The following is a 24,599-nucleotide window of genomic DNA, read 5'->3' on the forward strand; positions in this document are numbered from 1 at the left end:
GCTGCTCTTTCTATGCTGTCAGTCCGCCTCTCGGGCGTCTCACTGAAGGGGACCCCCAGGGGCACCGAGCCCCCCCCCCAACGCAGGAATCCCGGCTGAAGCATCGCCCACGGACCTCTCCTTGAAAACCTCCAAGGAAGGACAGCCTGCCGCCTCCTGAGGGAGCTGTGGCCGTCAGGAAGTCCTCCCTCAGAGCGCAGGGCTCCTCGGAAAGCCCAGGAGAGAGAGAAGGGACGCCTTCTCCACAGAGTCCACTTCCGCAGGAGGCTGGGGGACAGACGGGGTCGCAGGGCAGCAACTGCCCCCCTGGGGGCACCTCTCTCCCAGCCTGCCAAATCCAGCTGTTGCCCCCCCATCCATCCATCCCAGGAGGGCCGGGAGGCAAGGGCGGAAGTGGAAGGCGCCTGTGGAGCAGGGACGGGGGGAGGTCGGGGGGAGGCTTGGCAGCCCTGTCCTTGCCAAAGCTGAGCATTCGACCCGTTAAGTACTTTTGGAGCCTTGATTTAATGAGGAGAAGCGAGGACGGCCCTGGCAGCGATGCCGAGTGGGTGACTTGTCAGGGGCCCACGGCGTCCGGATGGCCTTGGTGGCCCCCCAAGGGTGTCGCTGGTCGTGACAGCGGCCTGCAGGCCTTTCCCTGGACCAGCCCCTGGACACCCTTCCCTGCAGCCATCCTTTTTTAAATTAAAAATAAGAATACACAAATGCACAGTCTTTAATCTCCAGCATCTCTGGCCTGGTTGTGGGGAGAGGTCCTCCAGCTGCTGTCCAGGCGGACGAGAGCCCCCCCCGCTGGCAGTTGGGGGAATTGCAAGGAGCCCCCCTTGCTGGCCACAAGCCCTCCTCTTGTGGGGTGGGGGGAGCGGTCTTTCCTGAGGGTCCAGAAAGCGCAGGGAACCCCCAGAGGAATAGCAAAGTGAGCTGCAGGGGGGGGGGCCTCTGGGGGAGCGCGTTGCATTGTCATTTTCCCTTGACCCTGCCTGCTCCTCCAGCCGATGCCCAAGGCCGGTCTCGTAGCCTCAATATAGAGGGAGCAGCCAAGGGGGCAGGGGGGGTCCCAGCCCCCATGGGAGCCAGGAGCTGCTTCTCCTGGGACGGACCAATACAGTCGCCTTGGGGCTGCCTTTCACTCATTCACACGTACGCAGAATCCCAGCCCTCCTCAATGTTTCTTGCTCTAAACTGACTGGGATCCATTGTGTTTTGCCACTGGGTATCTTGTGTGGAGAGTTTGCCGTGTTTTGGACTTTTTACCTTAGAGAAAAGGCAAGGAAGAGGTGACACAGTTGCAGTTTATAAAATTCTGTTCAGCTTGGAGAAAAGGGTAAGAGAAAAATGATCACAACAGCAGGAACTCGTCGGCACCCAATGAAGCCTAGTTACGGAAGGATTATAGAAAGTCCGTCTACATGCAATTAACCTGTGGAACTCCCTCCCACAGTGGCTGGAAACCTCAGGAGGGGAGAGTTGCTCTTCTGCATGGATCCTGCTTACGGGTTTCCCCTTAAAGGCATCTGGTCAGCCACTGTGAGTCTGGACTCGATTGGCCTCCTGTGGCTGATCCACCAGGACTCATCTTGCACTCTTATTAGGACTGGGTGATATATTGACATACCATCCCAAACCAGTTTGAAGCTCCTGTCAGGATACCAGTTTCATACTTTTAGACCTGGCAATATATCACAAATCATGGTGTCCGTGTGCTATGCAAAAATCACCGTGGGAGAAGCTGAAGGCAGCCAGGGCTGCTCTCCATTCCTGCAGCCCTTGTTGGAGAGCAGGCACTGGCAGAAATCACGCTGTGGGGAGAACTGAAGGCAGCCAATATCTCTCTGTGGCTCCATCCTTCAGCCATTGTCACATATCAAGGTATCACAATGTTTAGCTGGTGATGAATCTCAGTGTTGGGATCCAGACACGGGAGGAATCCTGTTGCTCCAGGGTGAGGCTTCCCCCGCAGACGACCCCCTGGATCAAAGGGTCTCGGGCAGCCAGGAAAAGACTCCCTTCTGCCCAGCACCCAGAAGAGTCGATGGCCTGAGTCTGTGGGAGGCGCCTCCTGCCGTGTCTGCAATGGCTTTCCCTTCCAGGTGTTTTGGATCACAGCCCCCAGGATGGCAAAGGCAGGCTTAGCTAGTTCTCACATACTGACATGATTCTCCCCTGAGGTTCAGGGTGGCGGGTGGCGACTCTCCTCGGCTGCTGCTCACAGAACGGGACAATCAGTTGCATGGCAGCGACTCGGGGAACTGTAGAGTTGGAAGGGGCTCCCGGGGTCATCTAGTCCAGCCCCCTGCAATGCCGGAATCACATTGAACGCAACCGTTTGCTTTTGCAAAGTGTGGGGGAATCTCTGCATTCTCCACATCTATGTGTTGTTGTTTTTAGCCTTCCCGCCTTTGGATTATTCATTCTGGATCTGGGCCCACTGAGCCGCTCCTTCAGGTGAGCGCCAGCCTGAGCCCAGCAGGCTGTTGAGGCAGCCTGGAATCCCAGCCGCTGACTGAGCTGCCGCATCCCAGCACTGACTCACACGGTCGGCTGGAGATCTTTGGCTCCTCCTCACAAGCGCTGCTGCCCAAGGCACAGGTGTCGCCCATCCCTCATTTGCACGTTGGATTCATCGTACCCAAATGCAGAACTTGGGAAATGCTTTATTCATTGCTGACACTGGTGGCTGTAGAGATGTGATGCCATGGCCTCCCCCGCACCTTGAGAGTATTATGGTGTAGCTGAGCAGTTGGGGGAGTGAGTGGGGCTGGCTTCCAGGGGTCCAGTTTCAAGTCAGCCTTATGGAGCACAAGACAAAGAGGGAGAGAAAAGGCAGGGGGGCAGGGAGAGGAATAAAAGCGCAGCATTTTCCAACTTAAACTGAGGCTGGCATAGCAGTTGAGCTGGTGTGATGATGCCTGGAAGAGAAGGACCCTCGGCTCACCCGATTCTTCCGCGATGGGGCTTGTCTTGGAGGAGAAACAGCCGAAATCCCCCCAGGTCAGTGAAGAGGGAGACCAAACATATTTGCAGAATGGCAGCATGACTTTCTTGATGTTATTTATGGAGAGGTGGAGAGGCAAGAATCCAGTTGGAGAGGATACACACACAACACAATGCTGAGCACATTGTTAAATTTGTGGAAGTGGCTTTAAGAGGCGTCTGTCTGTCTGTCTGTCTGTCCGTCCGTCCGTCCGTCCCTCTCTGGACCTGCTGCAAAAGCCCTGTCATGGGAGTGGGGTTTGTTGAACATTATGGGTGGAAGCAGAAAGAGGGGCACTGAAGGGAAGCTAGAGGGCTCATGACAGGGACAGATCACAGGGCAAAACGTTGGGCTGCAAAGGACTTGCTCTGATCAGACCCACAAGATCTTGGCAGGGGACACCTCTTGCACCACACTTCTGACGCGTCTTTGCTTTAAAGCATTTCTAAACTCAATATTAAAAGGTGTCTTGAGCGCTGTACCAATATGCATATATGAAATCAGGGGAAAATATGATAAAAAAGATAAGAACAAACCACCTCTGAATAACAGGAGTCCAATCTTATGGGCCGGGGAAAACTGTGGGGTGGGTGGCTTAAATCCCTGCCTCCACAAGATGCCCGAAGTGACTGGCAGAGGGTGCTTCACCTGCAGCAGGGGAAAGTGTGTTCCGTAATGCAGGAGCAATCGTGGGAAATGCCCATTTACAGGTCACAGTCCAGCCATGCCAGGAGTGACATTTCCCCAGATGGTCCTAAGTTCATAGAATCATATAATTGTAGAGTTGGAGGGAACCCCAGGGGTCATCCAGTCGTACCCCCGGCAATGCAAGAATCTCAGCTAAAGCAGGTGGACGGCTAACCTCTGTTTAAGAACCTCCACGGAAGGAGAGTCCACAGCTTCCCCAGGGAGACCATTCCACTGCCAAGCAGCTCTGACTGTCAGAAAGTTCAGCATTTGATGTAGCATGACTTTGTCCATGGGCTGATGCACAGCCAGTGCCGGTTCCCTCAGCACAGGTGGGATACCTGCAAGCCCAGGTGCTCCTCTCAGCAACCTGTTGTGAACAGCTCTGTGATCTTCAGATGAAGGGTGGGGCATATGAATTTAATTATTATTATTAATGATAACCTGACTGCCACATTCTGCATCTGATGCAGCTTCCAGACCAACCCTCAGGGAAGCCCCACACTGCGTGCATTGCAGTAGTCCAGCCATGAGGTTACCAACATGGGAATTGTGGCATTTCCCAGACAGGAAAGGGCATACTTGGGATACCAACATGTTGCCACTCAGCACTTCTCACTGGGGATGTTACCTGGGCACCCCTAAACTACTTCCTGTTCCCTCTGAGGTGGCACAACCCTTTTTAGAACTGGTAAACTCTCCAGCACCTCACCCACAGAGTCTACAGAAATTCAGTTGACTTGCCCATATCCAGCCCCGCACTGCATTCAAGCCCCAGTTCAAAACAGTCACAGCCTCCTTTGTTTCAGACGTAACAAAGAAAGAGATCTCCTAGTGACTGCTCCTTCTAGGGATGGTATGCTCCATTCAGGGACTGTGCCCCCACCCAGAGGCTGCCTGGCACCTCCCTGGTAACACTGGAGGAGGAGGAGGTCTTCCTCTCACAAGGACAGGGACTTCTCCATGCTGGCCCTTTCCAATTCCCTCCAAAAGAGCTTGCTGGAACCTGGCTCCATGTCCCTGCCCTCAGACAGAAATGCAAGATCTCCCTTTTCACAAAACTTTTAAAATAACTCCGTGGTACTTCCTCCACAAACTATATTTTGGCTATATATATATATATATATATGTTCAATCCAGATTTCCTAACATTTTAAAAATAAGTGGATGGAATGCCCACAGAATTCTTGAGTGATCAAGCTCCACCACAAACTCTCTGCCGACGTTTGCTGCTTGGATGCTTTCAAAGGTTTTGTGCAAAAGAATCCGAGCTGAAATCCAAAGGGATTTTGGGGTGGCGGATTGAATCGGTGTGTGTGTGTGTGTGTGTGTGTGTGTGTGTACGTACCCTGTGCAGTTTATGACAAAAGCCCATCTTCTGGCTCTGCTTGAGAGAAGCAGGCGGAGTCAAGGTTTTGATCTTGCCCGATACACAAACATGGACTCCACTAAATGTCACTATTTCAGTCTCCTGAATGCAACCCCTGCTTTTCTCGCTACAATACAATGTGGAAAAGGGAAAGAGGGGCGTTTCCAGGGCTGAACCCTGAGATGGAAAACATGGCCTGTATCAGAGGAGACCCCCTCTGGCCACCCCCCACCTCCAAGGCCAAAGATGTCATTGCCCTGTTGAGGAACAGTGACTAAGTGTCACCTGATGCCACTGACAGCTGCTGTTGCTTCTCCCCTCTCTGACCCCCCCCCCCAATTGCTGGGACAAAAATGGCAGCTGGGATGCCATTGGGATCATGTGACCCCCTAAAAATAGCCTGGTAGGCCCAGGACAGGGGTGGTGGCCAGAAGCAGCTCCAGAGCGAGGCAGAGAGGACTTCCAGGAGCAAGGGCAGCCAGGCGGAGGCCGAAGGACCAGGCCAGGCGAGAGGGAGCCAGGCAGGGGCCAAGGGAGGAAGGGTCCAAGGCCGTGTGAGGGGCAGATAGGGGGCAGGGAGAGGAAGAGGGCAGAGGGAGGCCCGGGGTGTCTGTCCACAGTTGCCCACCGAGCCCCTTGGAGTGCGCAGGGGGCCACTGCGGGGATGAACTTTGCCGTGGGCTTCAAGCCGCTGTTGGGGACTTCGCAGAGCATGGACAACCTGGAGAAGCAGCTCATCTGCCCCATCTGCCTGGAGATGTTCACCAAGCCGGTGGTCATCCTGCCCTGCCAGCACAACCTCTGCCGCAAGTGCGCCAACGACATCTTCCAGGTGAGGGCCAGCGGCGTCTCCACACCTGCCCGGCCAGCTCTCAGCTCTGGAGTGGAAGTGGGTGGGTTTGGAGGGCACCCGAATTCTCCAGCAGGGAGGGCGTCAGGGCCAGCGACTCTCCTCCTCTGCTCTTTCCTGTGAATCTGCCTGAGGTATCTCAGAACAACTTGAGCCAAACAAAAGTGGAACCGCCTGTCCCAAAGAAGACTTTGAGGTGTGGGGAGAGAGCAGGGGGGGCAGGAGGATGAGTGGGCTGAGGAGGGTGGGGGGCTCAGGTACTGGACACAGCTCTAGGAAGGGGGACATGATCAGGAGAGCAGCACTGGCTGGCGTTGCACAGAAGCAGGGTGGTGCAGTGGTCAGAGTGCCGGACTCGGACCTGGGAGAGACTCGGGTTCGAATCTCCCCCTGGCCATGAAGCTCAGTGGGTGGTCAGTCGTGGCCTAGCCTACCCGGCAAAGGTGTTGGGCAGATTAAATGATGTCCTGGGAGAAAAAGGTGGGATAAAATGACAATAATTAAATAGCAAGCCACCTTCCCTTCTCCCTCAGGTGATCCTCAGGCAGGAGGTGACTGCTTCCTATCTCCATCCTGGTCCATCCCTAGTCCCCTAATGAGGAAGGGAGGGGAAATGGAGTTGATGGGGAGGAGCAGATGGCCCTCCCGCAGATATTCTTGAGCTGTGATTCCTGCGTTGGGGGGGCTGGACTAGATGACCCTTGGGGGTCCCTTCCAACTCTACCGTTCTATGATTCTATATATGCGACCTGCATTGGGCTTCCTCCGTCTTCAGCTGCTCTGATGTGTGTGTTCAGGCATTCGCACATCGACATCGTTGCTTCCTGCAAGTAATGAGGTCAGAGGAAAATGAAATGCAGGGCAGATTAAGTTAACTAAGAACAAGTCATCAATAGCACAGACATTATTCAAAGCCTGGCTGCTGGATCAGGCCCACGTAGCTCAGCGTCCTGTTTTCACAGATGCCCAAATGGGGAACCACCAGGCAGGATCTGAGCCCAGGAGCCCCCTCCCCGCTTGTGTCCAGCAACTAGGAGAGCCTCTCCTCCCCCCCTGAATTTGCCCAGTTCAAGTTGGTGTCCCTGGCTGTCTCCTGTGGGAGGGAGTTCCATAGTTTAACTACACACGGCGGGAAGAAACTCTTTCACCCATTCTGAATCTTCCAATATTCAGCTTCCTTTGATATCCACATCTCCTAGTGTGATGAGAGAGGAAGAGAAACTTTTATTCATTCTCTTTCTCCAGGCCAGGCATCATTTTATAAATTTCAGGGTCCCGATCCAATGCACACGGCTTTTAGCCTCTTGAGAGCAGTACATGTGAAAAGGATCTAGGAGTCTTGGTTGACCACAAACTTGACATGAGCCAACAGTGTGACGCGGCAGCTAAAAAAGCCAATGCAATTCTGGGCTGCATCAATAGGAGTATAGCATCTAGATCAAGGGAAGTAATAGTGCCACTGTATTCTGCTCTGGTCAGACCACACCTGGAGTACTGTGTCCAGTTCTGGGCACCACAATTCAAGAAGGACACTGACAAACTGGAACGTGTCCAGAGGAGGGCAACCAAAATGGTCCAAGGCCTGGAAACGATGCCTTATGAGGAACGGCTAAGGGAGCTGGGCATGTTTAGCCTGGAGAAGAGGAGGTGAAGGGGTGATATGATAGCCATGTTCAAATATATAAAAGGATGTCACATAGAGGAGGGAGAAAGGTTGTTTTCTGCTGCTCCAGAGAAGCGGACACGGAGCAATGGCTCCAAACTACAAGAAAGAAGATTCCACCTAAACCTTAGGAAGAACTTCCTGACAGTAAGAGCTGTTTGACAGTGGAATTTGCTGCCAAGGAGTGTGGTGGAGTCTCCTTCTTTGGAGGTCTTTAAGCAGAGGCTTGACAACCATATGTCAGGAGTGCTCTGATGGTGTTTCCTGCTTGGCAGGGGGTTGGACTCGATGGCCCTTGTGGTCTCTTCCAACTCTATGATTCTATGATTCTATGATTCTATGATTCTATGATAAATTGCAATTCTGTGGTTTCCTCTTGCAGCCTCCCTTCTGAAGTTCTTTTGTTCCAGGATCTGGTCACGTAAGGTCAGCTCCACTCTCCTGGGCGGTCAAAATGTTCCCTTGCGCTTCTTTTAATATTGCCATTTCTGATGACGGATTTGTATCCATTTATATTTTTGGGTTTGCAATGTGCAGAAGGGGTCTTGTTGGCAGGCGAAGGCAGGCATTGCAATGCATGAATCCCAGATGCTGTGGGTGGCAGGATTAGGCCCTGTACAGTGTCTCTACTCTGGAGATACTAGTACAGGACCTAATCCCGCCAGGATGAGGACAAAGGGGGTCTCTGTTGTGTGGCCTGTTGTTAGCAGGAATTGTCCGTAAGAAAGTGGACTCCTACAGCCCAAGGCCTGTCAGAAGAGAGCGTCTGCCGTTGCCCAGGATGGTTTTAAATGGGACCTTTGGAAGACCCATGGAGCAACCTTCTTTTCTGCTGCTCCAGAGAGGAGGACCCAGGCCAAGAGATTCAAACGACAAGATGGGAGATTCCACCCAAACATCTGGAAGAATGTCTTGATGGAAAGAGCTGTTCAACAGTAGAACGGTCTCCCTTGGACTCTCCTTCCTTGGTGGTTTTCAGGCAGACGTTGGAGGGCCATCTGTCAGGGATGCTTTAACTTAGACTCCTGCATCTCAGGGGGTTGGGCTGGATGACCCTTGAGGTCCCTTCCTACTCTATGATTCTTGAAGTGGGGGCAAGTGGCGACCTGTCATTCTCCTTCCACCTCTGCCCTGTGGTGCAACTGATCCTTCCTTCCTGGGATCCCCCTGTTCTGGAGTTCCCTCCACTTTGTCGGGTGGGTATTCCAGTCTGAGGAATGCCTGGCGTACATTTTTTCGTTGTGAGCTTCTGATGAGTCTGAACAGATGCCGTTCCCTGGGAGGGTTGGCTGTGGACAATGGATTTTGGGATGAGCTTTGGGTGGGAGCCAAAAGCAGGTCAGCAGGCAGAGCAGGCAGTAGGTTTCCTATTTAAGGTGAGGTTTATTTGTCTGTTATGTAGGTGGAGAAGAGTGGACTTCTTTTGTGGAACAGTCTAGGGAAGTAGTTCCCAAACCTTTTTCTTTTTGGAGGGGGCACCCCCTTGGTTCCATAAACCCCCTCCCCAGTGCCCCCCACCCTACCCTTGACTGGTTGATTGGAGGAGTAGGCCTTTGTGGTGAAGACAAAATGTTGGGAGGTTGCAGAGCCTGTTTTGGCTCTAGAGACCGATGCAGGAGAGACATATTTTGTTGCAGCTGAGGCAAGCCACTAAGGAAGATAATAACTTGAGGAAATTCAAAACAGGAAGAATTAATTGTATTCAAAATCCAGTATACCTGAAGGAGCGTCTCCACCCCCATCATTCTGCCCAGACGCTGAGGTCCAGCTCTGAGGGCCTTCAGGTGATTCCCTCCCTGCAAGAAGCCAAGTTACAGGGAACCAGGCAGAGGGCCTTCTCGGTGGTGGCACCCGCCCTGTGGAACGCCCTCCCATTAGATGTCAGGGAGATAAAGAATCACACAACTTTTAGGAAACATCTGAAGGCAGCCCTGTATTGGGAAGTTTTTAATGTGTGATGTTTTATCACATTATTATTATTATTATTCTGCAAGGTGGATGAACTTGATCCAGTGATACTGGCTTTCCAAATTCTGATATTGACACTTCCAGAGACCCCTGCTGCCCCCTTGCCTCTTGGGACCTTCCTAGTTAATCCCCCAGAAGGCGCAGTACTACCCTCTTTGGACGCCACCAGTTCAGGGGCTCAAGCCCCTCCTGCCTGTGAGTCCAGCTGATGAAAGACACGGTCAGTTTCTCCCAAGAGCAGGTCAGGAGCAGATTGTTCTGAGCCAGGCACTGAGACGCTGCCATTCAGCGGAAGATGCACATTTCCCCCCAAAGCTGAAGTAATTCTGGGTTTCCTAGCGCAAGGAGGAATTGTTTCAAGGATGCTCTGATGACCCTCCATATGGTGTGTGTGTGTGTGTTAAGGATGTCTTCATAGCCACAGCAGGAAGGATGGCGTTTTCTGAGAGGCTGCCAATGGACTGTAGTTTTCTCAGAAAGTTAGTGGTGCTCCTCAAGGATCAGAGAGTCTGAGAAGGGGAGCCCATAGAACCAAACCCCCCAACTGTGATGGTACTGACCCCCAGAATCACGGGGCAACAAAAGTTGTCTCCTTTGTATGTATTGTATCTATCCCATGCAGTAATTGATTTTACCAGAGATTGGCTGATTGACCTTTTAAATGTGTTGTGGGACTATTGGATTGCCTTTGTTTTTATTATGCATTTTTTTATATTATGATTTTATGTTGAGAATATGGGTATAGGGTGGCATGCAAATTAATTAAATCATCTCCAGCCCAGATTTGCCTTCATGTGGCATAAGAACATTCAAAGAGCCCTGCAGGATCCAGCCATCTCACCCAGGATCCTGTTCCAGCAGTGGTCAGCCAGATGCCCATTATGGGGAACCCACAAGCAGGATCTGACCGCAAGAGCAACCCTCTCCCCTCCCGGGCCTTCCAGCAAATTCAGAGGCATTTTCTGCCTTGGGCTGCGGAGGCAGAGCAATGCCACCAATCAAATCATGATGTGAAATTTGGGGCCTTTGCCTCCTTGGTTTTCTCTCTCTCTGCCTTCCTCCCACCCATAACCTGCCAATGCCCCTTTCCCTAGACTCCAGGTTCAGGGAGGTGGTAGAGGGGTCTGTGCAGGGCTATTTTTCTGGAAACTGAGATGCCTAAACTCACCATGAACACCTCCCTCATTCTCTGCGAATGGCAATGGCACTCACCTGAGAGGGGCAGGTCAGCATAGGCATAGCAGGGACGGATGGACAGCTCTCCTCAGTCCCCCCCCGTCCCCCCTAAATCAAGCAAATAAATAAAAATACGTAACTAACTGACCAATTGTGTCACAGATAACTCAGGTTCTCCCCCCCCACACACACACATAGTGCCTGCCCCGCCCAAAATAAATCCTGGCTACACCCGCGAGGTCTGGCTGAAAAAAACCCTTGTTCTACAGTCAGGTAACACAACACCCCCCAAAAACCACATTCATCCTTACAGGAAACTTAAACCGTCCAAGCATACCCAAGATTCACCCAGACCCCACGACGCAAATTGTGGGGGAAGAAGGCCTCTGAAGCGGAAGACATCTCTGTCCACCTGTGACCCCCAAAAACCCAGGGGGGTCATCTTGGAACACGCTGGCAAATCCTGCAACGAAACCCACAGTTGCAGGAGGGATTCATTTTGGTTTGGTGTGGAGCAGGGGTCAGCAAACTTTTTCAGCAGGGGGCCGGTCCACTGTCCCTCAGACCTTCTGGGGGGCCGGACTATATTTTTTTTGGGGGGGAATGAACAAATTCCTATGCCCCACAAATAACCCAGAGATGCATTTTAAATAAAAGGACACATTCTACTAATGAAAAAACACGCTGATTCCCGGATTGAGAAGGCGATTGGTCCGGATCCGGCCCTCGGGCCTTGGTTTGCCTGCCCATGGTGTGGAGGCTGCTGTTTCCAAGGGAGCAACTGTGTTCTCTGGAGGCTGGTCCTGGGGTGGGATGAGGGGGGGGCGTTTTCCCAAGGGGGGCGGTGTCTCTCTAGCCTCAGCAGCGCCACCTTGTGGTCAAAGGGAAAACCATGAATGGAGAAAGACAGTGTGTCCCTTGCCACACCCACCCCTAGATTCAAAATGTGGGGCTTTGCACACCCAGCTCGGTTGTGCTCCCTCAGCTCCTGAGGGAGGAAGTGAAGCTGCTTCTCTTCCAGCTATTTAACCAGGCAGGCACACAAGACTATCCTACCTGGGTTCTCCTTGCTGCTGCATGGAATAATGCATGACTCCAATCTTGGGATTTAGTAAGTAAAGCTTTTAAAGTTACTTGAGTGGTCTGTTGCTGGAGGGGTAGAGAGAAGGGGCCATGAGCTTTAAAACAGATTAAACAGGATATTCAAAAGGGTTTTCCAATCTACATTCCCACATTACACTGCTGCTTAATTTTGGGACTGTTTTAAACTTTGATGGGGGCTCTCTCCTGTTGGAGAGGGTGCAAAGCCCCACGTTTTGAATCTAGGCACCCCGTCAACTATTTTTTTGTTGTTGTTTAGTCGTTTAGTCGTGTCCGCCTCTCCATGACCCCCTGGACCAGAGCACGCCAGGCCCTCCTGTCTTCCACTGCCTCCCTCATGCTGGTAGCTTCGAGAACACTGTCCCACCATCTTGCCCTCTGTCGTCCCCTTCTCCTTGTGCCCTCCATCTTCCCCAACATCAGGGTCTTTTCCAGGGAGTCTTCTCTTCTCATGAGGTGGCCAAAGTCTTGGAGCCTCAGCTTCAGGATCTGTCCTTCCAGTGAGCACTCAGGGCTGATTTCCTTCAGAATGGAGAGGTTGGATCTTCTTGCAGTCCATGGGACTCTCAAGAGTCTCCTCCAGCACCAGAATTCAAAAGAATCAATTCTTTGACTATTTTTTTAATTACCCACATGTGGGTCAGGTCTATTTTCCGCCCCCCCCCCACACAGTGACCCCTCCTGCCTCCCCCACAGGCCTCCAACCCTCTCTGGCAGTCGCGCGGCTCCACGTCGGTGTCCTCAGGAGGTCGGTTCCGGTGCCCATCCTGCCGGCATGAAGTGGTGCTGGACCGGCACGGCGTTTATGGGCTGCAGCGCAACCTCCTTGTGGAAAACATCATTGACATCTACAAGCAGGAATCCTCTCGGTAAGCAGGGGGCAGGGAGGGGCGCTCAGCCCTCCCAGGGGCCCCCACCTCTGCTCACAGACATGTCCACCCTCAAGCTTCCCTTCTGGCCAAATGAGGGAGCAGCTCTCAGATGCTCAGGTCCTTTCCTTTCGGGAACGTTTGTCTCAGGGGTGGGTTGAGGAGGAGGGGCAATGTCTGGGGGGGCTCACCCAGCCTTTCCTTCTCCCTGCTGTGCCCCCCCAGACCCCTCCATGCCAAGGCAGAGCAGCAGCTGATGTGTGAGGAGCATGAGGACGAGAAGATCAACATCTACTGCCTCACCTGCGAGGTCCCCACCTGCTCCATGTGCAAAGTCTTTGGGGCCCACAAGGACTGCGAAGTGGCCCCTCTGACCAACATCTACAAGCGCCAGAAGGTACCAAGCAGCAGAGGCAGCGGGGGAGGGGGGCCTGCCCTCTCCCTGCAGCCCCACTGGCAATCTCTGCCCTGGGCAGGCAGGGATGGGGGCGGAGGGGGCAGGAGCCGCCTTTGGCTTTGGAGCCCTGGACACGGTGGTCCCCGAAGGAGACTCCAGGGGTCCCAGTCGCTGACGCAGGTTCTGTTTCCTGGGAATGAAGGTCAGCGGAGACTGTGGTGCCTTGAGGGTTTCATTTACCCATGTTACGGTAAAATCTGGGTCCCATATATACAAAGGATGGGACTTGGGTGGCGCTGTGGGTTAAACTACAGTGCCTAGGACTTGCCGATCAGAAGGTCGACAGCTGGAATCCCTGCAATGACGGGGTGAGCTCCCATTGCTCGGTCCCAGCTCCTGCCCACCTAGCAGTTCGAAAGCACGTCAAAGTGCTAGTAGATCAATAGGTACCGCTCCGGTGGGAAGGTAAACGGCGTTTCCGTGCCCTGCTCTGGTTCGCCAGAAGCGGCTTAGTCATGCTGGCCACATGACCCGGAAGCTGTACGCCGGCTCCCTTGGCCAGTAAAGCGAGATGAGCGCCGCAACCCCAGAGTCGGCCACGACTGGACCCAGTGGCGTAGCGTGGGGGTGCAAGGGGGGCTGGCCGCACCGGGCGCAACATCTGGGGGGCGCGCTCGCTGCCTCCGGAGTCGCAGAAGAGCCTCGGGCGCAGGCTGTAGCGGAGCCGCATGTCTCGCGGAACCGACGGGCTGTGCGCGCGTCCGGGCTGAAGGCGTCCGGCAGGCAGCGGCTCTCCTCCACGTCAGGGCCGTGGAGGATGCGCCAGGCAGCTCCTCCTCACAGCCCCGTCTCCGCTGCTGCTGCTGCAGCTGCTGGGCCATGTTGCATTTTCCTCGCCTCTCTGCCCCCCTCCTCCTCCGGGCAAGCGGCGTCGTTTGGGTGCCAGCGCCAGCGGCAACTCACCTCAGATCACCTGACGTGGCAGGTTAGGGGTTGGGGGGGCGCAAATTACTTGCCTTGCCCCGGGTTAGGGGGCGCAAATTACTTGCCTTGCCCCGGGTGCTGATAACTCACGCTACGCCGCTGACTGGACCTAATGGTCAGGGGTCCCTTTACCTTTACAAAGGATGAGCGCAGGATGGAGGGGCTCCCAGCATCAGCACCCGGACAGGTCTTGCTTCCTCACTTGCTGCAGCTTTGGATTCAGCACAGAACAAGCGGGTCTCTGTGTCTCCAACTTCCAGCCTTCTCCCAACTCAGCTCAGCTCACCCACTTCACGCTGGGATCTGGGGGGGGGGGTGCAGGAGAGGTCTCCCCCCATTAGCCTGGAGGGCCCCCTCACAGATCTTGCAACATGACGAGGACCCTGAAGTGGTCAGCTGAGGTTGTCTTTGTGGGAATGTTCAGGGTGGCAGGAGAGGATATATTGTTTATTCATATCCTTCCAAACTTGTGCTAGCAAGTTTCTTTTAAGTAGCAGAGTTACATTCCCCTTTCTTGCATGCACAGTGGATAGCTGGTTGCAGGCTCGTGTGAGTATACAATTCAGTCTGTCTCAGATTGAAATGTAAATTCCTGGTAAGTTCTCTTAAAAGGACAAAGACATGGCAATCTTATTGTCAGCTGGATTCCTGAAGGCAGACTCAGTTACAAATATGTACATGTGGATCTACCCCATATGGGGAAATAATCCCAGTGCCTCTGCTGGCTGGCAGCTAGCAGAACATTCCTAGCTGAGAAGCGGGTTGAATGAAGAAGTGAAAGAGAGAGTCCTGCGTGATTCATCCTTTTGTTACCTGGACAGGTAAGGTCATGCCCACCTCTAGTCACATGCAAAGGAAGAATGCTCCAGAACAGGAAGTTTTGACTGGCTGGACCAAGGGTCAGCAAACTTTTTCAGCAGGGGGTCGGTCCACTGTCAGACCTTGTGGGGGGCCGGACTATATTTTGAAAAAAGATAATGAATGAATTCCTATGCCCCACAAATAACCCAGAGATGCATTTTAAATAAAAGGACACATTCTACTCATGTAAAAACACGCTGATTCCTGGACCGTCCGTGGGCCGGATTGAGAAGGCGATTGGGCTGGATCTGGCCCCCAGGCCTTAGTTTGCCTACCCATGGGCTGGACCAAACATCCCCTTGTATGTCCACTCTAGGAAAACAAGGAATGTTGTATTTGACTGCTCCCACAGTCTTCCTCCCTCTTTCTGACTGGGCAGGGGGAGCTGAGCGATGGCATCGCCATGCTGGTGGCTGGGAACGACCGGATCCAGGCCATCATCACCCAGATGGAGGAGATCTGCAAAACCATTGAGGTGAGTGGGGAGGAGCCTCCATGCTCCCCCTGGGCGCCCGGCTGGGGCTCGTTTCTTCTAGTGCAGTGTTTCCCAACCGGTGTTCCGCGGCACACAAGTGTGCCGTGAGATGTTGCCTGGTGTGCCGCGAGATGTTGCCTGGAGGGAGGCGGGCAAGGGCGTTTGCTTCCCGGAGGACTTGTGGGAAGCCGCCCCTTCCCTGGGCGACGCGCCGCTTCGTGACTCCGGAGTCAGTCCCGAGGGCTCTCGGAGGGACTCGCGAGCGACGGCGCGGCGGCTCCGGGGCGCGCTCAGCCGGGCCGCCGCGCGCCCCCGCTGCAGCTGCCCAGCGTGGAGCGCGACGCGGAGCCGGCCGGGTTTGGAGGCGCCCAGGTAGGGCCGAGCCGGGTGGGGGCGGGGAGGTCTCGGTCTGCTGCGGGCGCAGGAGGGCGAGCGGGAGAGGGGGAGCCGTCGGGTCTCCTGGAAGGAAGCGAGGCGGCGGCTGAGGGGGATGCAGCCCCGTCCCCAGCAACAGGCGCTCCTCGAAGTGAGGCCACAAGTCGGGGCTCGGACAGGGCCTGGAAGCAGCGGCTCCGGCTCTTGGGAGCGGAGAAGGGGACTTCGAAAGCGGCCTGGAGGAGAAAAGCCCCGAGGCGGCGAGAGCGGGGAGCATGCTGCCTTGTCCAGGCCTCCTCGCTTTGTGCCGTCCGCTGCCGGGAGCAGGACACGGGGGCTCCTCGTTCGCATGCTTTCCCAGGTGATCGGTTAGGGTTAGGGTCCCTCAGTCCCTCGCTTTGCTGCCTCCTCCCCCCCCCAAAGCTTGGAGGTTCCCCGGCAAGGGGGAGGGAAAAAAATTGAAAACTTTCACTTTCGTGCGTCCCTCCCGGCGTGACGCTGCGCGCTGACGTCACGGGGCTGTAATGGTGGTGTGCCGCAAGATTTTTTTCATCAAACAAGTGTGCCTTTGCCCAAAAAAGGTTGGGAAACACTGTTCTAGTGGATCCCCTCCCCAAGTGTAATCTGGGGAGAAGAGCCCCCCCCCCCCGTAGAATTTGCAGGGAATTCTGAAGCCCCAGGAGATCTCTGAGCCGATTTAAAAACCTGCCATTATATAGCCTTAAACCCTCAAAGTTGCAGTTGCCTTCGGACCCCCCCCCCGGGGCCAAAAGGTGACTCACAAATAAAGGGAACGGGTGAGTCCTGCCAAGGGGCCAACTGAGCCCTGCCCAGATGGCGGCAAGAAGCCTTTTCAAAACTTGACAGGCTTTCTAAAGTGGGTGGTAGTGTCCCCTGGGGGGCAGTGGGGTTACCTGGGGGGGGGGGCTAAGATGCAGTGGGGTGCTGGAGGTTCAAATTAATCTCTGGCTTCAGGGTCACTGCGTCAAGTTCATCCAATTTGGCATAATAATTAAACTTCATAGTTTTAATTGCATTTTGAATAAATGTGTGATTCATTGTTTTGAATTTTATTGTGCTGCTGTTGAACGGTCCTTTCTATAGGGTGGGGTGGGGGCCTCTGGGTTCATGCGTTTATGGAGCAAAGGGGCAGAGGCCCAGAAAGGTTTGGGAGCCCACCATTGTTGTAAACAAAATCTGCCCTTTTCCCTTATGGCAGTGTTTCCCAAACTTTTTTGGGCAACGGCACACCTGTTTAATGAAAAAAATCTCGCGGCACACCACCATTACAGCCCCGTGACGTCAGCGCGCAGCGTCACGCCGGGAGGGACGCACGAAAGTGAAAGTTTTTTCCCTCCCCCTTGCCGGGGAACCTCCAAGCTTTGGGGGTGGGAGGAGGCAGCAGAGCGAGGGACTGAGGGACGGCAGCAACTGAGGCGGCGGCGGCTGTTGTGGTGGTGGCGGCGATAGCGGGCGGAGGAGGGGGCGGCGGCGGGGCTTGAGGAGCCGTCGCCGGGAGTTGCTGCTGCTGTTGTTGCTGCTGCTGCCCGGACATGCCGGCCTCCTCCTCCTCCGCTGTCTCGCGCTCCTCCCTTTTGCACGCGCTGCCCCGCCACTCGGCACCACCACCGCGGAGCCGCCCCCGGCTCGACGTGGATCCTCGCCGCCGCCGCCTCTCACCGCCCGACTCGCCCGCCTCCCTCCCACGGCACACCAGCCAATGTCTCACGGCACAGTAGTGTGCCGCGGAACACCGGTTGGGAAACACTGCCTTATGGGGTACCCAAGAGCCCATACAGAGTCCTTACATAGGTTCCCTATTGGGAGGAGAAAAGAACAGAGACCAAGCAGAGAATATTGAGAAGCAAAGCAGCTAGTAAGCCTGATCTTTATTGATCTGTTGCAACAGGGTCCTCACTCCCCACACGCAGGAGAGAGGAGGAACCCAGAACAATGGCACACAAGGCCTTATATGGACATTTTAAATTCCCTGCCCTGGAGCTCAAGACCACCCCTCCATACATCATACATGCATAACAGAAGGGGTGTAACCCAAGACTGCCCCCCAGATGCATCATACCTACATCACAGAAAAGGCAGTTTACAGCAGAAATCTGAGTGGTTTGTTTACCTCCTGTCTGGCAGGTTACCTGTTAATGCTCACTTGATTGGATACCCTGGGGAGCCTGGCCAGTCTTTTGTAATGATAAATACTTAGTTCCTGAGCCAGGTCACAGGCTCACCCTGTTCATACACAGACAGACATACCCTTAAGACAGGATTTGTGAAGGAAAAGACAATGGGGAGGCTTTTCCATTTTCCTTTGACCTTGCAGAGAAATCATTTGCTCAGTTTGAGAATCAAAATGGTTTCAGGCCGGTCTTCCTGCGCTGATGCTTGGTTGGTACACTTATGAACATTTACGATATCTAAGACCTCAGAATTCCCACCACACGGTGCTAACCTGCTTCCCGCCTCCCTGCCAGGACAACGCCCGGCGGCAGAAGCAGCACCTCTGCCTGCGCTTTGACTCCTTGTACAGCATCCTGGAAGAGCGCAAGAAGGAGCTTCTGCTGGAGATCGGGCGGGAGCAGGACGACAAGCTCCAGCGGGTGCGGGGCCTGATCCGCCAGTATGGGGACCACCTTGAGGTCTCCTCCAAGCTGGTGGAGTCGGCCATCCAGTCCATGGAGGAGCCCCAAATGGCCGTCTACCTCCAGGTACACGCAGGTGGGCCAGAAGGAGCCTCCGGGAGGGGGGGCTGGGCAGGGCAGGATGCTTGAGGTGGGTGGGGGGCAGGGACCCACAGAAAATAGTGGGAGGGGCTGTGCAACCCTGGGAAAACCAGTGGTCCCCTTTTGGTTTGTGAAGGGGGTTGTTCAAAGGGCTGGTGCTGAAACGCTCTCTTTCTTTTCCTGCAGCAGGCCAAGGAGCTGATCAAAAAGTGAGTCGCATGAGATGGGGAGCAACGAGCAGAGCCTCTCGCATCTTTCCCGGGGGGCCAGGGGCTCAGCACCACCACACAGACCAGGGGCACAACGGAGGGCCAAGCCAACAATAGGCGGCAGCCCTCACCCAGGCACCAAAGTTTCACCCCCTGACTCAGCCACGTATTGGCTCTCCTGGATCCTCTTGACCTTGAGGGAGCCCCCCCCCCGACTCCACCCCCCCCCCAAGCAGCTGGGTCTCTCTCTGGGTTCAGAGTCATCCTTAGTGCAAGTCCAGCTGTGGAATCAGCTGGCTCTCCTTCATAAATAGTCTGGCAACAGCTAGGGAAGTAAGTTTAAAAATAATATTTACTTGGTTGATATTCATGCGTTGGATCACAGCAATGGCAGCAGTAAAAGCTTTGCAGGCAAAATACTTCCATGTCCAGGATAACCTGCATCCAAAGCCAGTCAAAGGAAGAGGGGCAGGGACAGGAAGTGTCCTCCAGGAATGCAGGGGAAATGACCTCACACAGAGCCCTCTCTACCAGTCGTACCTCTATGGTCTGAGTATCTGCCTACCGGCAAGATAGCCCTGTGTTGTGAGTCCCAAGAATATGCATTTGTTAAATTTGGCTGCTAATCTCCCACGCTATGGAAGGGAAGGGATATCGTGTTTCTTCACACACTTTGTGCTGCAACACAGGTGTAAAGTGGGCCGGCCTGCCTGGTGAATGAGCTCAGCCCCACCTCTCCCCTCCTTTTCCCCGCAGAATCACAGACATGTCCAAAGTCTCCATGAGCAGCCACCCAGAGCCTGGCTATGAAAGCATGGACCACTTCACGGTCAACATCGACCACGTGGCGGAAATGCTGAGGACAATTGAATTCCAGACAGGTGAGACTCACACCTGGACCAGAAGGGGGTGGGAAGAAGGGAAGGCTGCTGGCCATCTCCTTCCCTGGGCAGAGCTCAGGATCGCTGGCCTGCTGGGCTGAGCCACAGTCAGGGAAGGAACTGGCATCACCTGGGACACAAGGAAGAGGGAGCCCCACTGAGCCCCCCCCCAATATCCTGGCAGACAGCGATGAAAAGCTGGCAGTTTTAGTCTGAAGAGCGTTTGCAGAATCCTAGAACTATAAAGTCAGAAGAGACTCCAAGGGTCATCTAGTCCAGCCCCTGTGTTGCAGGTCTGACTGTGTCTGTGTCTGCACAGAAGACACCTAGAACCCTGCTTGCACCTGCCAGCACAGCAGACACTTGGGCTTCCAGAAAACCTCTGACAAAAAATTATGCACGATTGATGCAGAGAGAGAAAATGTCCTATCCCCATCTCCATGGGATCCTGCAACTTTCCCTGAGGTGGTGGGTGGGCAACAGTGTGGGATGTGACATCACAGAAAGCAGTCAAGTACAACATTTCCTGTTTGGCCAGAGTGGACACACAGGGGGATGTTGCTCCAGCCAGGAGGACTTCCTGTCACACCTGGTCTGGAGCTTCCTCCCCCTGCATGTGACCAGGTAGATGGATGTGACCCTGGGAGACCCCATAAAAGGGCTGGTCACCCAGCCATCTTCCCTTTTCCACCTTATTCCATCCTGGTGTCTTTTGCTGTCTGCTGGCCCTCAGCCAGCAGCACGTAAGGGATGAACCCACACTCTCTTCTGTAACTACAAGCTAAAGCCTGCCTTCAGGATCATTCTGTGAACTGAATGTAAGTAAACTTCTTATTACTTTAAGAGAAGACTGTTGTGTTTTTATTCTTTTTAAGAGGGAACAAAGGGGAATTTGCCAGGAACAACCCAATCTGGACAAGCCAGACTGGATTGCTTAACTCAAGAGATTCTAACGAATCTACCAACTAGTTTCCTGCAATGTACAGGGGAATGTGCTCTGCTACCAGCTCACTAGCATGAGTGCAGAAGGATAATATTCAATTAATATATCCTCTCCTACTATCCACAACATTTCCAGCTGAAGAAAGGGCTTTCTTCACAAGCTGCCCCTTTCTCTCCTCTCCCTTTCAGATGCTGCTGGAGAGGACGCGGAGCAGGAGGGTCTTGGCCCAGAGGGGGGCCTGGAGGCAGAAGAGGGAGAACATCTGGAGGGGACAGATGCCCCCGAGGGGACGGAAGGTGAGCTGGGACTGGGAGGGAGAGGGGGCAAGGGGGGCTGGGCTGGGGCTGCTTGGTGGTGGGGCTGGGGGTTGGCACAGCCATCAGGCACTGTGAGTTCTGGGTGGGTCCACAAGATCTGGGCTCCAGAAGAGTCCATCAATCTCACACCTGCCATTTACTCAGGAAGCCAGGAATGGATCTGTTGGAAGATGCATGGCGGATAAGAGAAAGAACTTCTTCATGCAGTCGAACTGTGGAACTCCCCTCCTCATGGGAATATAAAATTCATGAAGGAGGAGGAGGAGGAGGCTATCAAGGGAAGCCGCAGGAGGGGAGGGGGCTCTTGGGATCAGATCCTGCTTGCTGGTTTCTTTGTGGAGCATCCAGCTCTGGCAGAGTTTGGGCTCTAAAATGTCAACAGCACCCTGCGGGACACGAGAATTGCCCCCCTCCTCGTTCTCCACTCTACAGCATTGCTGTGGTGCCGTGGGGTCCCCAGTATGACTGCGCTGTGGAACTGCCTCTGCACCCAGGTGGCCCCCGTGAGAGAGGAGGCTGGGCTGGAAGGGACAATGGCTGCCGGACCCAGCCGGTTTCTCTTCCGTTCTGAAAGCAAATCTGTTGGTGGTGGTGGGAGAGCTCTTCCTGCCCCTCTTCCAGCGATGGGTCTCTGTGGAACTGACTGGCTTTGCTGTGTAGAACCACAGAATGGTAGAGCTGGGAGGGACCCCAAGGGCCATCTAGACCAACCCCAGAGGCGGATTTAGGGGGGCATGACTGGTTTGGCCACAATGGGCTCATAGCTGCAGGGGGCAGCACCATGATGTTGTAGAGTGCGAGGGGGAGGGGGCACCAAATATTAGCACCACACAGGGCACTGCTGAAATCGGAGAGCCCCAAACTGACCACTGCCAACCCCCTGAAATGCCCGCATCGCAGGTGAAGAAGACTGCTCAGCCGGCTTTGGCCGGAAGCGTTCTCACTCCAGCAGGGTCCAGGCAGGCAGCAGCATAGGCCAGAGGTCACATCCCAAAATAGAGGGAAGGGCCATTATGCTTGGTGGTGGAGCACCTGCTCTGCTTGCAGGTATGCTCCCCCACCCGCCCCAGGGGCTTCCCAAGGTAGGGCTTCAGAGACCTTGGGGGGGGCACTGTCCCCTAAGCTCAATGGACCAAGCAAGGGTCTCACTCTGCGCCAGGCAGCTGCTTCCTCTCTTTCTCTGAGCTTGGGCTCAGACACGGGGCCTCCCCACTGGCAGAGCCTGACGTGTGAACCAGAGAGGAGTTGTAGAGGTGAATGGGATCCACAGAGTCATCTAGTCCACCCCGGACAACGCCATGGGCTTCAGGGCTCTTGGGTCTCTCTTTTCTCTGCCTAGATGGAGAGAACCTGCCCCGGCTGAGGCCAAAGCCAGCGAGTGCCTCTCATGGTAAGTGCATCCTGGATGTGACCTGGGAGACCCCATTAAAGGGCTGGTCACCCAGCCACCTTCCCTTTTCCGCCTTATTCCACCCTGGTGTCTTTTGCTGTCTGCTGGCCCTCAGCCAGCAGCGCGTGAACCTACACTCTCTTCTCCAACTACAAGCTGAAGCCTGCCTTCAGGATCATGCTGCGAACTGAATGTAAGTAAACTTCCCCAGCACACCTGCCTCAGCCCAAATGAGGCTGGGGGGGGGGGAGTCAGGAATGTGGATGTGGCTCCAGCTCCTCCCGCCCCCCCCATTGTGGATCACCCTGGCTATGAGCTCCGTTGAGCATCCACAGCCCATTGGTTCAGCACTGAGTGGGGCACAGTCTCCCCCTCCACCCTGCCTCCAGAAGTTTAAAAATCTGAGGTTTTTAAAGAAAACCTGGGGATTCCCAGATGGACAGTTTTCAGGGCTCCCACACCTCCTTGCTTTTCTGCTCCGAGCTGGACGTCAAAGAGAAATTCTGCCTTCTTCTGCTGGGGGGGCGGGGGGCTGCCCTCTCTCTTCCGGCCGATGAGCCCAGGCACCCCCTCCCCCAATCCTGAGTGTGGCTCTTTCCCCCTCAAGCAGGTCAGCACTGAGGAGTCAAAGCAGCAGCGTCCGTCCCCCCGCCGCCCCCGCCGAAGGACTCCCTCGCTTTCGCCTGCACTTGGCCGAGTTTTTAATCTGCCGAGAGAAGAATAAAGTTGTGTCGCGTTTGCTAAAGCCGCTGGTTCCAGATCCCGTTTTCCTTTCGGTGGGAGGGGGCGCGCTCTCGGCCTGAGAAAGTGGAAGTGGTATGGGGGGGGGGCAGGGAGGCCAAGGATCACCCGGAGCTGTAGCCTTGGAAGGTAGCCCCAGGGGTCATCTAGTCCAACCCCGCCTGCCGTGCCGGAAGCGCCGCTAAAGAACCCCTTTAAAGCTGCCCTCCGGCAGAGTCCGTCCTCAGGGTCTCTGGCCGCGAGGGGACGGCATGGCAGTCGCTTTGCTGGTCGAGGAGCCGAAGAGGCGGACTGAGACGGGGCGAATGGAAGAGGCTGGGCGAGGGCAGCGGGGAATCCGGAGGCAAGCGCTCCCGTTTCTCCAGCGCCCCAGTCGGGCTGCCGAGGAGGAGGAGAGGCGGGGAGGAGCCCCCAGCGTGGACCACCCGGAGACCCCGGGGGGAGCGGAGAGGGGCTGGAACAAGGGCAGAAACCCCCCCTTTCCCCCCCAAGATAAAAAGATCCGAAAACTTTTCCAAATAGGCGAATCGCTCCAACCCCTCGAAGGACCTTTCCCGAACCTTTTGCAGCTCCACAAAATCATTTTTGCTCTGAGAGGAGGAAAACTTTCCCACGCCACGCGTCCTTTCATAAGCCTGGACTGCGTCGCCTCTTCCTCCCTTTTCCCTAAACTAAAAGGTCCCAAATGCTGCCGTTTTTCTGCTCAGGGCAGCAGCCGCTCCACCCCCCCCCCGACCGTTTTGGTTGCGCTTTTCTGAACTCTGCAATATCCCGCGTGGCGTCCCCCTCCTCACTCAGCCTCCCCCTCCTCGGATCCCGGATCCTGTCGCTCCCGGCCCCTCAGCTCCAGTTCAGACCCCACAAAAGTGTATGTGAAATTAAGATTTTCCGCCCCAAAATATTGCATATCTTGACACTTGTTAACATTTGCGTTTGCCATTTTATTGCCCGTTCACTCAGTTCGGAGAGATCCCTTCGGAGCTACTAATATTAATACCGTCAACAACAACAACAACAGTAGTAGTCAATAGTGGAAAATCATAAATCCATATATTTTCAGAGCGATGGCTGCCGCGTAATAACCAAAGTGGCGGCGAGAAGGGATGGGTCCCCATTTCCTCCTCTCAATGCAGCTCTTGCGGGGGGGCGGGGGGGGGCGAGGGCGCTGTCCACGGTGCTGATGGTCGCGGCCAAAGCCGGGCTGGGCAGGAGTCTCCTTCGTTTGGGGAGGGAGCAATTTGGGTGGGATAATCCTGCACCGTCCCAGGACCAGGATCGGGGAGCCGCGTCTGCACGGACAACCCTGAGAGGTTCGAAAAGGTCTCTCCCTCCATCCCCCCTTGAGTTGGGCTATGGGGGGGGCCAGGATTTCAGGAGAGGAGAGCCGCAACTTCCATCACCACCTCCCGCTGCGCTTGCCCACCCCTTGGAAGGAAGCCCCGCCGAATGACCGAGGGACTGACTCCCGAAGACACAGGAGGAGCAGGAGGAGAGCGCTTCAAGTTCGCCAGCCTCTCTCGGAGCGGCTCAGCGTGGTTGGGGGTGTGTGTGTAACTTCAAGGGAGGAGAGAACTGCCTCTTCCCCCTCCATCCCACTGAGATTCTCTCCCTCCCTTCTCAGCGCCCCCCGCAAG

The 24,599-nt window shown here is 54.9% G+C and overlaps 1 protein-coding gene across 2 annotated transcripts; it reads left to right on the forward strand.

Annotated features, from left to right (window-relative positions):
• The first annotated feature begins 5,440 nt into the window (after positions 1-5,440).
• On the forward strand, positions 5,441-22,969 carry TRIM54 (tripartite motif containing 54). 2 transcript variants are annotated; one of them, XM_082217809.1, is made up of 10 exons: positions 5,441-5,862; positions 12,485-12,657; positions 12,883-13,054; positions 15,279-15,374; positions 18,236-18,469; positions 18,671-18,693; positions 19,450-19,574; positions 20,706-20,813; positions 22,174-22,224; positions 22,832-22,969. In XM_082217809.1, exons 1-10 carry the CDS (start codon positions 5,695-5,697, stop codon positions 22,843-22,845), a joined length of 1,164 nt encoding a protein of 387 aa, XP_082073935.1. In that variant the 5' UTR covers positions 5,441-5,694; the 3' UTR covers positions 22,846-22,969. The 2 variants fall into 2 exon arrangements, with proteins under 2 accessions (XP_082073935.1, XP_082073936.1); XM_082217810.1 differs by having other exon boundaries at positions 5,442-5,862; positions 22,835-22,969.
• Positions 22,970-24,599: the final 1,630 nt, after the last annotated feature.

The sequence above is a fragment of the Podarcis vaucheri genome (genome assembly GCF_965113315.1).
Source record: "Podarcis vaucheri genome assembly, chromosome: 3".
Lineage (NCBI taxonomy): Eukaryota > Metazoa > Chordata > Lepidosauria > Squamata > Lacertidae > Podarcis > Podarcis vaucheri.

Bases quoted from the DNA above. Each gene is read 5' to 3' on its own strand.
- TRIM54 (XM_082217809.1), top strand. From the start codon at position 5,695: ATGAACTTTGCCGTGGGCTTCAAGCCGCTGTTGGGGACTTCGCAGAGC. The intron at 15,375-18,235 runs GTGAGTGGGGAG...CCTCCCTGCCAG, and splicing joins AGATCTGCAAAACCATTGAG to GACAACGCCCGGCGGCAGAA. The intron at 20,814-22,173 runs GTGAGCTGGGAC...TTCTCTGCCTAG, and splicing joins TGCCCCCGAGGGGACGGAAG to ATGGAGAGAACCTGCCCCGG.